Below are 16,793 nucleotides of genomic sequence, written 5' to 3' on the forward strand. Positions count from 1 at the left end.
CCATTGGTTTATAAAATGTGAATTCACAGTGGTTGTTTGAGAATGGCAGCTTAAATTTTAAGGATACAATCTCAGTAAAATTTATCTTGAAGCATATGGGTGATAGGAGGTGTTTCCTATCCTGTGAAGCAGGATAATTGCTATCATTAATTGGTCTGATTCACATTCCACAACAATATCTGGCTCAAAAAAACTCAGTTAAATCTCACTTCATTCTTTCTCCTCCTCACCTCAGTTCACCTCTCACCTTCCAGTTTATACTCCTTCCGTGCCCCCCCCCCACCCCACCCCACCCCACCCCACACCACACATCTAGTCTGCACAAGCAGGGATGACTCAGTCTCCATCCAGCTAACAGGAGTCATCTGCCACTTTTTTCTAACTTATCACCTGCATCCTATTTAAACCCAGCTCTTAGGCACAGTGCTTGTTCACCCACTGAAACAGCCAGCCTCAACCTGTTGCTCAAGCCTTCGGTTACCTAGAGTTTAGTATCTGTTCTCTCTTGTTTTGTGCCCCTTGTGGCTTGTTATTTTGAAGCTGAATATTAAAGCTGATGTTCACCACCAAATCATCTCTGCTGCTGTGCTTTTGGGTCAAACCTCCCCTGTGTTTACTGACAACCACCTTATTTTGGCTTCTTCCCTCTTCCTTTCTAGTCCTGATGAAGGTTATTGGCTTGAAATGTTGACTACTTTTTCCTCTCTACAGATGCTGCTGACCTGCTGTGTTCCTCCAGCATTTTGTGTGTGTTACCTTTAAATCTAACAGAATAGACTATTTTTGCTGCCTTTGCACAAACCAGTGATAAATGTTTATTTTCTTTGTCTTTATTCTTTCCGCAGGAATCACGCCTCTCTAGTTCCTCTCCCTTCCTCTTCATTCAGTTGTTTCCTCTTCATTGTAAGTTAGTCTGGGACTGTGCTCTGGAGGCAGGGCAGCAGCCTGTTCTCTCAGCTAGAGCTGGTGTGCACAGTGGAGTACACAACAAAATAATTTCCACTGAATATAGTTAAACTAAGATTATTAATACCTATAACTGAGCAATGAACGAGATAGCTATGGACTATAATCCTACCAGGAAATGTGATTGGCATCATCTTGAGGATCTTTGATATAGTTTCTTGTAAACATACATTACATAAGGAGACAAAACACAAGGCAATAAAATGTTGAATGCTTTTTCATGAAAGCAAGGAACAGTTTTGAGATCTGTCCTCACAATCGCCTACTTTCCAATGGAATAATTATCTTAGCAAGCAGCAACACCTATGGGGCTGTTGTTTCCTGGGGAAATCCAGCAGCTGCTCCAATCTCAATGCTCACAACTTTTTCAGTTTATTGATCCTTGCAGTGAAGGCCTCTTCTTGCTTTTGCAGCTTTTCGCTTATCTCGCTCTGTGGAGATGACAGGATAGGGTTAATGAAGAAACTGTTGTCTGTCAATTATAGGTTTGTACTTGGCTAATGATGGTTGGCAACAGTTGTGCTCCCTCCTTCCTGTTTTTCATAAATGGAGGAGATATCCCTGACTACGTGTGATAACTGTTTATCTTATAGTTTACAACATTGCCCATCCAGCCCTCCCAATATGTATTATATCTACGATGAACAGAAGGTGTGAGGAAGTGTATATTCTGATTAATTATTACTCAGATTGAAAATAAGAGATATACTCATTTGCTGAAAAGGCCTGAAAGCTCAGTCAACAGATTACTAAATAGTTATAGCTGATGTGCTCAAATGCAATTTAACTGGATAAGAGATAGATTCAAGTATTATATGCTGAGTGCATGTATTTCACATTCATGGCAAGAGCCATAATTTTAGTTTTAAGTTGTTTACTTCAAACTATTTAATTGAAGAGGAACAGCATAATGGCTCTCAAGTGCTAGTCTATACCCTAACAACAGGAAATTAGACATTTTTAAAAATATCACAAAATACTTTTTGCACCAGAACCACATCCCTCTTGCTTTTTAAAGAAGGAGTCGAGCATAGAGATTGCCCAAGAGAATCAATGATAGGCAATGGGATGAGAATGCATGTTTATCTGGTGCACATTGAAGTGGATATCAGAGAAATGATAGTTGTGTGAACTAGATGTAGTTCTCCAGAGGTACAAACTCTGTATAATTGTATTGGCTTTGCATCTAACTGAATATGTGCCCTAACTGTCTAATATACTAAGCAAATGCAGTATATAAGACTACTAGCCACTTGGCCTTCTAATTCTCCAAATTAAACTATTGAGACTTCTCTGAGTATTTTCCAAATCTAATTGTTTATTATGGGACCCAGGTGTCTTGCTGAAGCTTTCAACACTGGATACTAAAAGTCAATAAGTGCTGTGCTGGAATTTGACAAGGTCCAACCATGCAGCCTTTCTTATAAGGGTAATGGGACCTGGCCCCCTTTAACAAGGACTCCAGTAGACCTACTTGGTTCAAGTATCGAATGATTTGTCAGTCATTCAGGATCAAATCAGTACAATATGTAAACATTTACGTATTACTAATCAGTACAATTTTACATATTTTTATATATTATATATTTGTAATGTATAAATATACTTCAAAGAACATTAGTCAACAGGAATTAATGATTATAAGGAACTATTTTGAAAGAAAAATAACAATGATAAATGTAGGTATGTATTTTTAATTGGTATTTAAATCACCCTATATCCTGTACTGAACTACACTCCCGTCGAATTTATTTCATTCAATGTTGGCAATGCTCTCTAACATTAAAAAAACATGCATGTTGGCTTTGTTATCTAAACCCAGGATGAAAGTAATTTAAACTTACCCCCAGCATGGTGTATTGGTAATATTGCCCATTTAATCCATTTGTACTGACTGCATCGGCCACTTTCGAACTGGCAAGGCCTACTTAGTCATAGTCATAGTCATACTTTATTAATCCTGGGGGATATTGGTTTTCGTTACAGTTGCTCCATAAATAATAAATAGTAATAGAACTATAAATAGTTAAATAGTAATATGTTCCTTTAATTTCATCTGATCGTAAATTTTCCATTTCAATTCACAAAAGCCACAAATTTTCAGCAGAGAACAAGATGTGACTAGGGTTCTTGCAGGCTTCAAACTTACAAAATAACCCACCAACCTTTTGCACACTGCTCTTAGGTCATCTGGTGTTGGTCTCCAGTTTGTGCTTTTGCAATTTTCTCTACATTGTTTTTTTTTCTTAGCAATCCACCTATGTCACTTTGATTCCAGATCAAAACTGCAGAAAAGCTATTGTTTTCTCATTCATATTTTGGTTCTGCATATCATCAGCAAGGTCAGTATCAACTGTCTATTCACTGCCCTTGGACCAGTGGTGGTGAATTGCTACAGTCTTTCAAATAAAGGTACTCCCACAGTTGTTTCATGATATCATGAGGAGTGAATTGGAATGATTGAAGTTAGGTTTCTCTTATGGAGATTTCTGGAGATAGCAAGATGGATCATCTGCTCAGTATTTCTGGTTGAATGTGAATGTTAATGCTTCAAGCTTGTCTTTAGTACTCAAATGCCAGGCTGTGTCCTTGTTGTGGATAAATGTATTCCTGGAGCCTCTTCCTCACATTACCACTTTGATTGTCCACCATCACTTATGACTAGCCGTGTCAAGAGTGCAGAGCTTTGATCTAATCCAAGGGTTCCCAACCTGGGGTCCATAGACTCCTTGCTTAATGGTATTGATCCATGGCATAAAAAAAGGTTAGGAACCTCTGAAATCCATTGGTTGTGGAATTACTTAGCCAGAGTTGATTGAGGGATAGAACAGCCAACAACATTGTGGAGTTCGACATTACTGCTGTGTTTCATGGTCTACAGCATCTCACGGATACCAGTTTTGACCTGCTAAACCTGCTCTGGGTTTGTCCCACATAGCACAATTGTGAAACACATGGTGTTGGGAGAAAGGAGAATGCTTGCCTAAATAAGGATTGTGCAGTGGTTACTTCTACCAGTGCTATCAAGGACAGCTGAAGGTGCCACATGAACCTGGTGAGGAAGAGATCATGTACAGTGCCTATAAAAAGTATTCACCACCCTTGGAAGTTTTCATGCTTTACTGCATCACAGTGGATTAAGCTGGCTTTTTTGACACTGATCAACAGAAAAAGACTCTTTTGTGTCAAATTGAAAATAGATCTCTACAAGGTGATCTAAATTAATTACAAATATAAAATATAAAATAATTGATTGGATAAGTATTCATCCCCTTTAATATGACACACCAAATCATCATTGGTGCAGTCAATTAGTTTTAGAAGTCACATAATTAGTTAAATGGAGATCACCTGTGTGCAGTCCAGATGTTTCACTTGATTGTAGTAAAATTACACCTGTATCTGGAAGGTCCAACTGCTTGCAAATAAATGGGGTTTTAAGCTTTTAGTAGCTAAAACACAAGTTATATGTTTTACAAAGAGGATCAATAGACCTGCACTTAATTTGAAATTATATAGTCAAACTCTTGAAGAAGTGCATAGGTAGGATTTCTTGGCATGTGTCTGGATAATAAACTGACATGGAAGCACCATATCAGTAAGATGATTGACAAATGTAAAGGGGTATTAAATATCCTTAGGTGTCTATGTGGGTATACTTGGGGGGGGGGCTACACACAAATCTCTGTTAATGATTAACATTTGTTTAATTAGATCTGTATTTGATTATGGCTGTGTGGTTTATGGATCAGCTTTATCTTCAAATTTACAATGTTTGGATGTGATACAAGCACAGGCTTTAAGACCGTGTTGTAGTGTGATAAGGTCATCCCGTTTCAGCTTTACTGGTTGAAATGGGACAATTATCCCCTACAGTAGCAGAGGTTGAAGTTGTTAACATACTGGATTAATTTGAGGGGGCAGAGGAATGATCACCATGCTAAAAGTGTATTGGAAGACTGTTGGGAACATCATAAGAAGAGTAATTTTAGTTTTGAGTGCTGGGTTCTTATCACACTAGGAATATGGGTTTGTTGGATTATGCAATATGTCCCACTGTAGCTCTTCTGGTAATCCCACCGTGTTTTTTTCCAATGCCTTTAGTTGATTTTAGGTTGAATGATTTAATGGAGTACAACAATCCTGATATGCCTGAAAGTCTGTTGGTTTATCAATATGTTAAGGAAATTATTGTGATATGTAACCATTTTTACTGACGGATCAAAAGGTAATTTAACAGGGAATGTCAGTGTGGCTGTTTCGTGTCTGAATTACAGTTAACAATAAAGAAATGTCTTTCCAACCATTTATCAGTATATACTGCAGAGCTGGTTGCTATCATTTTGGGCTTTCAGTGGGTAGAGGAAATCTGTCCTTGCGAAGTTATAATTTGTTCAAATTTTTTTCTGGTTTTGACTAGTCTTAAAATAGGTAATTCTAGCAGGAGGTCAGATTTACTGCTGGAAGCTCTTCAAATTTCATTTAATATTCAAAGTACTGGTCTTCATGTCTCCTTCTTATGAGTCACTGTGCATAGACGTGTTGAGGGGAATGTGCCAGTTGATTGTTTGGCCAAAAAAGCTGCTAAAAGGTCACTTATAGATATAGACCTCCCATTTAGCAAATGAGAAAGTAAGAGATTGGTGGGGCTAAGAATTAGGAGATTATGGCAAGACTTGTGGGATAATGGGCAGAAGAGACATACCTTAACATATAAGTCTGTTGGATTGATGGGAAAATGGGGAAAGAATTATATTGTCTCAATGTAGAATTGGGCATAATATGCCTAGTTATTCCTTGTATCTTGTTGGAAAACATCACACTGGGTCATGTAGATTTTGTAATCATTGTGAAACAATTGAACACATTATTTTACAATTTGAAGCATAAAAGGTTGAAAAAAAAGTAGACTGCACTACTGGCTTTGGGGGTTGACTGTTTTCATTAAAAAATTTACTAAGTTATGGAAGCCATTTTAATTTACTTCACAATATTGTCTTTCATTATTCACAATCAAAAAGGGCTCTTTGGGGTAATTAAGTTTTTTTTAAACAAAATATACTTTATTCACAAAAATTATTTACAATAAACCATTCAACAACTCTGAATACTTTACAGACATTACCATTACATTCTATACAGTTGAACAATTTCAGCCACTCACGTGGCACTCTGCTGATTTGTATTATATAACCATTGTTGAGGGGTATACTCCCCACAACCCAACCCCTCCCACTTCCACGGGAGAAGAACCCTATACTGTAGTCCTTCCCCACTGGGTCCTTGCAGTTGCTGCAACCAAGTTTCAGCGCGTCCCTTAGAGCGTACTCCTGCAGCCGAGAATGTGCCAGTCAGCAGCATTCTCCCACGGACATCTCCATGTGCTGGTAGATCATCAAGTTTCGGGCCACCCAAAGAGCGTCTTTCACCGAGTTGATGATCTGCCAGTAGCACTGGATGTTGGTCTCCGCGTGCATCCCCAGGAACAGCCTGTAGATCAGAGAGTCCTCTGTTACACAGCTGCAGGGGATGAAGCGTGACATCAGCCCTTTCATCCTCCTCCACACCTTCTCCGCGAACCTACAGTGTGAAAGGAGGTAGGTTATTGATTCCTCCCCACTGCGGTCCTCCTGTGGGTAGCGGGATGTGGAGTCGATATTCTGGGCGTACAGGAGGGAATTGACTGGGAGGGCCCCTCTCACCGCCAGCCAGGCGAGGTCTTAGTGCCTGTTGGTGAGGTCTGATGATGAGGCATTTTGCCAGATGACCTGGACAGTCTGCTCAGGGAACCACCCCACTGTGTCCATCACGTCCTTCTCCTGCAGTGTCTGCAGGACATTCCGTTCGACCACTGCCTGATGGCCTTGTGGTCAAAGGCGTTGTCCTGGAAGAACTTCTCCATGAAGGACAGGTAGTGTGGCAACATCCAGCTGACTGGGGCGTTGTGCGGGAATGGGGCCAGACCCATCCTTTGTAGCCAGGGCGACAGGTAGAACCTGGGCACGTGGTGGTACTTGGTGCCCACATATCTGGGTTCCACACACGGAGCTGGCCATCAGGATGAGGGCGACATTGAGAACGTTTTTGCCCCCATTGCCCAGTGACTTGTGTATGGTGACCAGTCTGACCCACTCCATCTTGGATCCCCAGACGAATCTGAAGATGGCTCGGGTGATTTCCAAGCTGCAGGAGTGGGGGATGGGCCACACTTTCACCAAGTGCAGCAGCCCTGAGAGCACCTCACTGGTCCTTCCCTGTTTTCGATAGGGAGCACCCTCCCCACAGTCCCAGTTTCTGCTTTTCCTTGGCAGTCCACTCCAGTCATTTCTTATTGCTTGCCTTGACACCCCCCCGCCCCCCCAGAACCAGATCCCCAACTCATTCACGTAATCTGACCTGATGGTGAAGGGGACACTGCATCGGTCAGGCCAGTTGCTGAACAGCATGGCTTCACTCTTCGTGCGGTTGACCCTGGCCCTTGATGCCAGCTCAAACTGGTCGCAGAAGCTAATCAGCCTGTGGACTGACCTCAGATCACAGCAGAAGATGGTGACGTCGTCCGTGTACAGGGAGGTTTTCACTTGGGACCATCCGCTGCCTGGCAGCGTCACCCCTCTTATGCCCTCATCCTTCCTGATGGCTTTGGCAAAGGGTTCTATGCAGCACACGAACAAGACCAGGGGAGAGAGGGCAGCCATGCCCGACTCCAGACTTGATGGGGAAGCTATATGTTTCCCACCTGTTGACCTCGACTGCATGACAGATGTCTCCGTAGAGCAGTTTGATCCAATTCCCGATTCCCTCCCCAAACCCCATTTTGGATAGTACGTCCACCATGTACGTGTGTGATATCCTGTTGAAGGCTTTCTCCTGGTCCAATCTGACCAGGCAGGCGTCTACTCCCCTGTCCTGCACATAGGCGATGGTGTCCCTCAGCAGTGCGAGGCTGTCCGAGATCTTTCTGCCCGGTACAGCACAGGTTTGGTCCGGCTGGATCACCTGTCCCAGAGTAGACTTGACCCTGTTGGCGATAGCCTTGGACAGGATCCTGTAGTCCACGTTCAGGAGTGATATGGGTCTCCAATTTTTAATGTCATCGCTTTCTCCCTTCTGCTTGTAGATGAGGGTAATAATGCCCTTCCTCATAGATTCTGACATGCTGCCAGCTAGAAGCATAGCGTTGTACACTTCCAGCAGGTCTGGGCCCATCCAATTCCACAGAGCCGAGTACAACTCAACCAGTAAGTCGTCACTTCTGGGAATCTTACTCAACTCAAAGGAATGGATGGAGCCTGTCAGCTCATCCAGTGTCACTGGCTGGTCCTGACTTTCCTGCTTGCCGTCGTCTAAGACCTGCGTGATAGATGACAGGAAGTTCTGGGAGGCTGTGGTGTCCGTGGCCTTTCTATCATACATACTGGCATAGGACCTACAGATCCTCAATATGTCTGTCTGCGAGGACACAACTGAGCTGTCCTCTTCCTCAAGGTTGCGGATCACAGAGCTCCCTCTGTGCACCTTTTGGAAGAAGAAGTGTGAGCATGTCTCGTCCTGTTCCACTGTTTGGACCCTTGATCGGAAGATGATCTTGGAGGATTCAATGCCAAAGTGCTGGGCTTGCTGACCCTTCACCTCTGATAATTCCTCCCTGACATCTACCCTCTTTTGACAGCAGAAGGAAAAGTTGCTGCAACTCTGTCTGGAGTTTTTGCGGTTCCCTCTGCCCCTGGTTGCTTTCTGGATCCCCTTGTGGATGAAGAACCTCTTGATGTTCTCCTTGGTGGCTTCCCACCAGTGAACAGGGGAATTAAAGAGGGCTTTCAAGGTTCTCCAACCTGTGTACTCCCTCTCTAGTTCCTTAATGTTCTCTGGGTCAGCAGCTTAACATTCAGCTTCCACGTCCTCTTGCCTGCTTTCTGGTCCTTCCGTAGGTGACGAGTGGCTCACAGAAGGCAGTGGTCAGAGAAGAACACCGGCGTGATGTCGGTGGATCTGACCGTGACGGACTCTGAGAGGAAGAGGAAGTCAATCTGGGAGCGGGTTGAGCCATCCGATCGTGTCCACGTGGCTTGTGGCTGTGCTTCTCCAGTGGGGTGCCAAAGGTGTTGAGCAGCTTGGCTGTTCTGACCGTTTCCATCAGGAGTCTGGAGATACTATCCAGCCTGCAGTCGGCGCTGCCAGATCGTCCAGCCACATCAATCAGGGAGCGGGAGCTATTTGACGTCAGCTACCAGGAGGCGCCCCGCAGCCACCTCTTTAACTTGGGTGATTGAGAAGTTGCCTCCCCGCAGCAGAATCCCTTAGTTGTCATTTGGTAAGGAACTAGCAGGGGTTTTATTTCCCAACTCTGTGAACCACTCTCCAGTCCAGTTGGTGGTGGTAATGCACCTTTAAGTTGGAAGAGGAAGAGGAAGAGGAAGAAGATCCAACTGCTGGTAAGTCAGTATTCTGGCAAAAACTATACCATGAAGACAAAAGAACACTCCAAGCAACTCCATCTAAAGATTATTAAAAAGCACAAGTCAGGAGATGGATACAAGAAAATTTCACTAAATATCCCTTGGAGTAGAATTAAGGCAATCATCAAGAAATGGAAAGAATATAGCAGAGTTATAAATCTGCCTAGAGCAGGCTATCCTCAAAAAGTATGTGGTAACTTCTACTTTGAAAAAGGACCACTCAACAACTTCATACCGAAAAAAACAACTTTATCTGGGATGGCAAAACCAATACAGGTTTTCCCCGCTATCCGAAGGTAGAGTGTTCCTATGAAATGGTTCGTAAGCCGGAATGTCGTAAAGTGAATAAGCGATTACCATTTATTAATATGGGAAAAATTTTTGAGCGTTCCCAGACCCAAAAAAAAATTACAAAATCATGCCAAATAACACATAAAACCTAAAATAACAGTAACATATAGTAAAAGCAGGAATGATATGATAAATACACAGCCTATATAAAGTAGAAATACTTTTCTGCAGCACTGTCTAGCGCAGCGAAAATCTCGCAGAAGTGCTCTCGGCAGAAACACTCTCTCCAGTAACCTTTAAGCTATGAAGCTGCCAAATCATACCAAATAACACATAAAAATACACAGCCTATATAAAACAGAAATAATGTATATACAGTGTAGTTTCACCTACCGGAATTGGGAAGACTCCAATAAATTGCAGTTTTGTCACAGTTAAACACTTGCTTATACGAATAACCACCTGACGCAATCAGCAATCGCCTCTGATCTGGGCTGACATTTACATGCCGGGTGGCACCTAATTAATTAGCTTGTTTATTTCGGCTTCTTTCTTAAAGATGTGCTGGGTGCATTCCGACTACCACTGCATCACTGCATTCTTCGCAGCAACGTATTGGTCCGCGGCCCGGAGGTTGGGGACCACTGCTTAAACTATGAAGCTGCCCTCGCCTCAGAAACTGATCATACCACCCATGACTACCTTTAAATTCCACTTTCACAACACTTTAATCACCATCATCCAGTACTTTCTGTTTCAGCTTATTAAAAAGACTGACTGATTACTCCTTAAGTATAAGAAAACTTAACGGAACACCACGCTTTGTACACCCATCAATCCACCTCAAGCAATAGACTTTCCATTTCATCCATTATTGGATGCTGACTAAGAGAGACCACTCTGCTACGAGTAGAACCAACAGTAACATCGGCAGCTTTCAAAATTCTTTCTCTCTGCGTATAAATAGTGCGAATGGTGTTCGCAGGCAAGTTCAACGCACGGACAATGTCCTTACTTCGTTCAACGCGATCGAAACGCTTAATTATGTCTAGTTTTACACTAAGTGTAACAACCTTACAAGCTCTTTTAGGTTTTTCTGATACCTTAGAACTCATCTTGCTAAAGGATGCACAAAATAAATCGAGATAAAGCACGTGTTTAAGCAATGGCAGCTAGAATGCAGTTCCGGGGGAGGAGCCTGGCTGCTTGGGGCACGCGCTGCCTTTTTTCATAACAGTGAAAACACCTTCTGTTAGCGAAAACGGGTAACTAATGTAGGCCTTTCATAACAGCGAGGTGTCGTAAAGCGAACGTTCAGAAAACGGGGGCCACCTGTATTTACATACAGAGGCTTTCACTGAACCGTACTGCGTGGCAGAGAAACTATATACATGCACACCGGAGAAAAACGGAAATAAAACCTCCTCAACCCCGGAACCAGCCTCTCTTTACAAACAGCTTTCCCTAGCAGGAATATTGCTATATTACCATTATCCTGATTAGTATTAACTTATTTTTATAATGCTCACATTACAACACTTCTTCCCCTTTAAATTCCAACATTCCCCAACTGTAAAAGAACTGGGAAACAAAAATAGTGGTGTCATTAGCTTGCGTACCCCTGAAACTTATACTATACTCTCAGCAATAGTTTACTGATACAAAACACCTGAAAAACATAGCAGATTCAACATTCAGTCCAACAAAGAAAACTGTCCAGTCAAACATTCAACCTGTCAGGAGGTTTGCGAGTGTGTTGTGATCTGCGTACTACTCCCGGTGACCCAGCAGGCACTGCTGGTGAGGGTGCTTTGGGTGGATCTGGTGTTGGGGGCATGAGAGGGGTCTGTGTATCCGTGTGAGAATGTCCATCCTCTTCAGGGGACCCCGATCCCTCTGCCAGCGTCTCTCTCTCTCTGGCAAAGTCACTGGTGGACATGCTCCCACAGTAGTCTGTCTCACCATTGGAAACTCCGTGGAACTGTCTGCCTCTGAGCCTGTAACATGACGCAGGTGCACATGGTCCTGACGTCTGCAGAAAACATGTTTGTCAGTCAGCGTAACAACATAGGAGACTGGACCACTCTGCTCGTTTACGGGAACGAGATAGATCAGCTGGTTGAGTGCTGTCGCAACAACCTTGCACTCAACGTCAGTAAGACCAAGGAATTGATTGTGGACTTCAGGAAAGTGAAGTTTAGGGAACACACACCAGTCATCATCGAGGGATCAGAAGTGGAAAGGATGAGCAGTTTTCAGTTCCTGGGTGTCAACATTTCTGAAGATCTATTCTAGGTCCAATAAATTGAGGGCATGACAGCAGCTATATTTCATTGGCAGTTGGCAGTTTGAGAAGAGTTGGTATGTCACCAAAGACACTTGCCAATTTCTACAGATGTACAATGAATCAAAGTTTAGTATGGAGGGGCCATGCACAGAATCGGAAAAGAAGCTGCAGGCAGTTGTAAACTCAGACAGCTCCATCATGAGCATTAATCTCCCCAGCAGTGAGGACACCTTCAAGAGGTGATACCTCAAAAAGGCAGCATCCATTATTAATAACCTCCATTACCCAGGACCTGCCTTCTTCTCATTGCTACCATCAAGGAGGTACAGCAGCCTGAAGACACACGCCTAACATTTCAGGAACAGCTTGTTCCCTTCTGCAATCAGATTTCTGAATGGACAATGAACCCATGAACACGACCTCACAATTTTCTTTCCCTCTATTTTCTTTCACTCCCTCTGTTTTCACACTAGTTTCTAAATATCAAAAGAATTACTATAAAGATCAGTAAACAGTAAAAAATGGAATTAAATCAATATTTGGTGTGACCACCCTTTGCCTTTAAATCTGCACCAGTTCTCTTAGGTACACTGTCATGTAGTCTTGTCAGAAAATTAGCTGATAGGTTGTTCCAAGCATCCTGGAAACTTGCCACAGTTCTTCTGCAAACTTTGGCTATCTCACTTGCTTCTGTTTCTCCAGGTAATCCCAGACATCCTTGATGATGTTGAGATCAGGGCTCTCTGGAGGCTATACCATTGAAAACCATTAAAAAAAATCGAGGGTGCCTCAGACTTTTACATAGTAATGTACATATAGAATACTTACTTTTGTAATTTATAGATTTTATATTATGTATTACAATATACGTCTGCCATAAAAGAACAATTTTCACAACATACGCAGGTGATATTAATCCTGACTCTTGATTTTGAAACTTCTGATAAAGATGCACTAATCATTCCATAGTTTGACGTCTTTTAAACAACCTAATGCATATCCTGTCTTTTTCTCTATAACTCTGATTCATTCATTAACAGATCTGTGGCACTCTATCAAATGCAAGTTGAAAAATGTATATTAAGTGATGTTAAGCATATTGGATTGAAGTGTGTGCAGTTTAATGCCAGAGGTAGTATGGGTAAGGGTGAGGTACATGGAACTACAATGCTGTGGATACTTAGTTGAGGGAGGAGCATGAAGGGATACTTTAGAAAAGGTAAGGAAGGCACTGGGGTTTCGTGGGGTGGTCACAGAGGGAAGTTGCACTATTAATCAGGGATAATATCACAGTTGCATTCAGAGGGAACATAACAGAGGGCTCTTAACTGTCTATATGGGTAGAACTCAAAAATAAACAAGGTGCAATCACTTTAATGGGATTACACTACAGACCCTTCAATAAACATTGGGTTACTGAGGAACAGGTATGCAGGCAGGTTAGGGAAAGGTGTTAAAACACCAAGGTTATTGCAGTGGGTGACTTCTGCTTCCCTGATAGAGACTGGGACCTCCTTAGTGCAAATTTTGGATGGAGCATAATTTGTTAAATGCATCTAGGAGGGTTTCCTAAATCAATACTTAGCTAGTCCAACAAGAGGAGGGGCCATACTGGACCTGGTATTGAATAATGAGCTTGGCCAAGTGACTGACCTTTCAGTGGACAGCAGTTGGGGAATAAGGAAGCTATAGAAATAAGGTGCTTGGTGGAAGAGTATTAAATTGGACTACGGCAAATTACGAGAGAATTAAGCAGGAACTAGGAAAGTTAATTGGGACAACACATAGAAAGCGCTGGTGGAACGCAGCAGGTCAGGCAGCATCTATAGGAATAAGTACAGTCGATGTTTCGGGCCGAGACCCTTTGTCAGGACTAACTGAAGGAAGAGATAGTAAAAGATTTTAAAGTGGGAGGGGGAGGGGAAGGGGGAGATCCAAAATGATAGGAGAAGACTGGAGGGGGAGGGATGAAGCTAAGAGCTGGGAAGTTGATTGGCAAAAGGGATACAAGGCTGGAGAAGGGGGTCATGGGACGGGAGGCCTAGGGAGAAAGAAAGAGGGAGGGGAGTACCAGAGGAAGATGGAGAGCAGGCAAGGAGTTATTGTGAGAGGGACAGAGAGAGAAAAAAGAGAGAGAGAAAAAAAAGGAGGAATAAATAAATAAGGGATGGGGTAAGAAGGAGAGGAGGGGCATTAACGGAAGTTAGAGAAGTCAATGTTTATGCCATCAGGTTGGAGGCTACCCAGATGGAATATAAGGTGTTGTTCCTCCAACCTGAGTGTGGCTTCATCTTGACAGTAGAGGAGGCCATGGACAGACATATCAGAATGGGAATGGGATGTGGAATTAAAAGTTAATTGGGAACAGTTGTTTTATGGCAAATCTACACCTGACATATGGAGGGTCTTTAAAGACCAACTGTACAGAGTACAGGACAGGATGTTCCAATAAAAAGGAAGGACAAGGAGAGCAAGGTACTTTGGATGAAGAGAGAGGACTGTTCTATGTTCTGTGTTAGTACATCCCTAATATCAATACATTGCTTCCTGAGAGCACTGTAAGGTGCTTTTGGAAATTATATGCTTTTAACAAATCATCACTGATTGTCCTTAACTAAACTATGTAGTTCTACTGGACACTAATTTTTACCTCATCTTATTGAAGTTGGCAGTTCCTCTGGCACAAGTTCTACATTCGAGGGTGTTTTAAAAATTAGCCTTGCTATTCCCTGCTAGATTTTTCTTCAGAGTGCAGAGGTGCATGCCAACAGAATCTGGCTCTCTTTCCAGGCTGAGTCCCACTGACAGTTTTGTATAATTGCCCTGTGTAACTGTTCCAGTTTCACTTGTATTCTTCATACCCACTATCACACTCATTCAGTGAATACCAAAGCTATTCTGGAGCTCTAACATTTTGATGTCCTCATTAAGAATCGCTTCTTATTTATAAATTCCTTCACTCATTCCCCTTATTTGACACACCAGTTTTCTCTTCTATGTCCTTTTGGCCTTTCTAGTTTTTTTTGTTGGTTTGCCCTTTATTTTCGTTATTAGTCCTATTTATTTTAACTTTTCTCAAATTTGGAACTGCAGTTTTTTTCTAACTGTGCTCACATTTCTCAGTCCATGTAGAGTCCATATAAAACTTCTGTATTGTATTGACTACTTTTTCATTCTCTATGCACTATTTAAAGAAAACTGGGCATCTCCTGGTATCCTAACTATGTTCTTCCATCATTTGATGTAATGAAGAATAAAATCACTTTGTTGTTTGTGAAACTGGACACAGCTTTGGTGCTGTAGTTTTTAACTTGATCTTGGACTGTAAGCAATAATTATTGCCAGCAAGGACTGCCTACTGAAAGCACAATTTAACTATGTGGTATAGACTAGAGCCATCTACAGGCCAGACTAGGTAAAGATGGGATTATTTCCTCTGAAAAACTTTAATGAACACAAGATTTTACAAGGGGATAATCACCAAAGCACAAAAGACCATTTATCCTGAATTCAATTCATATTTATCATAATGAGATCCTGAACCTGTGCCGACCAGCTGGTTGGAATGTTCAAGGAAATCTTCAATCTCTCACGACTGCATTCAGAGGTTCCCATCCGCTTCAAAAGGGCATCAATCATACTGGTGCGCAGGAAGAGCAGTGTGAGCTGCCTATAACAATTATCGCCCAATCGTGCTCAAATCTACTGTGATGAAGTGCTTTGATGGTTGGCCATGGCCATGTGCCTAAGCAAGTACCACAACAGCTCTATAGTAAATGCATAGTAAATCTCACTGGCTCTTCATTTAGCCTTGGACCACCTGGACTATAGCAATACCTACATAAGGCTGCTAGTTATTGATTACAGCTTAGCATTCAACACTCTTATCCCCTCAATACTAATCAATAAGCTTCAAAGCCTGGAACCCTCTGCAACTGGATCCTTGACTTCCTCATTGAAAGACCATTGTCAGTGAAGATTGGAAATAACCATCCCCTTGCTGACAATCAACACAAGTGCACCTCAAGGATGCCTGCTAAGCCCGCTGCTCTGCTCTCTCTACAGCCAGGATTATGTGGTGAGGCACAGCACAAATACCATCCATAAACTTGCTGAAGACACAGCTGTGTCAGCTGAATCTCAGATGGTGATGAGGAGGTGTACAGGGTTGAGATAGGCTGGTTGAGTGTTGTTCCAACAACAATCCTGCACTCAATGGGAAAGTTGAAGGAACAAACACTAGTCCTCATCATGGGGTCAGCAGTGGAAAGGGCGATGAATTTCAAATTGCTGGGTGCCACCACCGAGGACATGGGCTCTTCTCACTATTATTTTTATATTACTACCTCATTATTTATACTTTTTTTACTACTATTTATATGTAATGTCCTGGTTAAGATTTTTACTGCTATGTCGTAGGTATTTCATTTTAGTAGTTCTGTACAAGCAGTGTGTTCTGCTTTTAGGATGTTTTGGTTTCAGCTAAAATATAAGAGGCTATGATGTTCAACTTAGGAATCAAGATGGCAGAATCAGGAGAAAGTTTGAGAGAGAAGGGCAGAGAGAGATTTGTGATGGACAGTGTGGTTCGGGGTTTTCTTTTGGTGGGAGCTGCAGAGAGGACAGAAGAGAAGATGGTTGAGAGCGTCCCTTTTGCATGAAGTGTTTTGTGCGGATAAACGCCTCCAAGTGGTTCAAGATGGATTTTGATTGAAGTTCGGAACGTGGTGTGTGTTTTCACACAGACCTTGGGTCCAGCACATGAGTAAAAAGGACACCTTAAAAATGAG

General features: G+C 42.4%; 1 protein-coding gene across 1 annotated transcript in view; it reads right to left on the reverse strand.

Annotated features, from left to right (window-relative positions):
* Positions 1-311: 311 nt before the first annotated feature.
* The window catches only part of cabcoco1 (ciliary associated calcium binding coiled-coil 1), a 100,551-nt gene continuing 84,069 nt past the window's right edge, over positions 312-16,793 (reverse strand). The window contains exon 8 of the mRNA XM_072239715.1: positions 312-1,397. Coding sequence (XP_072095816.1) covers positions 1,323-1,397 — 75 coding nt within the window. The 3' untranslated portion in view covers positions 312-1,322. The remainder of the gene's footprint in view (positions 1,398-16,793) is intronic.

Source organism: Mobula birostris, chromosome 21 (genome assembly GCF_030028105.1).
Source record: "Mobula birostris isolate sMobBir1 chromosome 21, sMobBir1.hap1, whole genome shotgun sequence".
NCBI lineage: Eukaryota > Metazoa > Chordata > Chondrichthyes > Myliobatiformes > Myliobatidae > Mobula > Mobula birostris.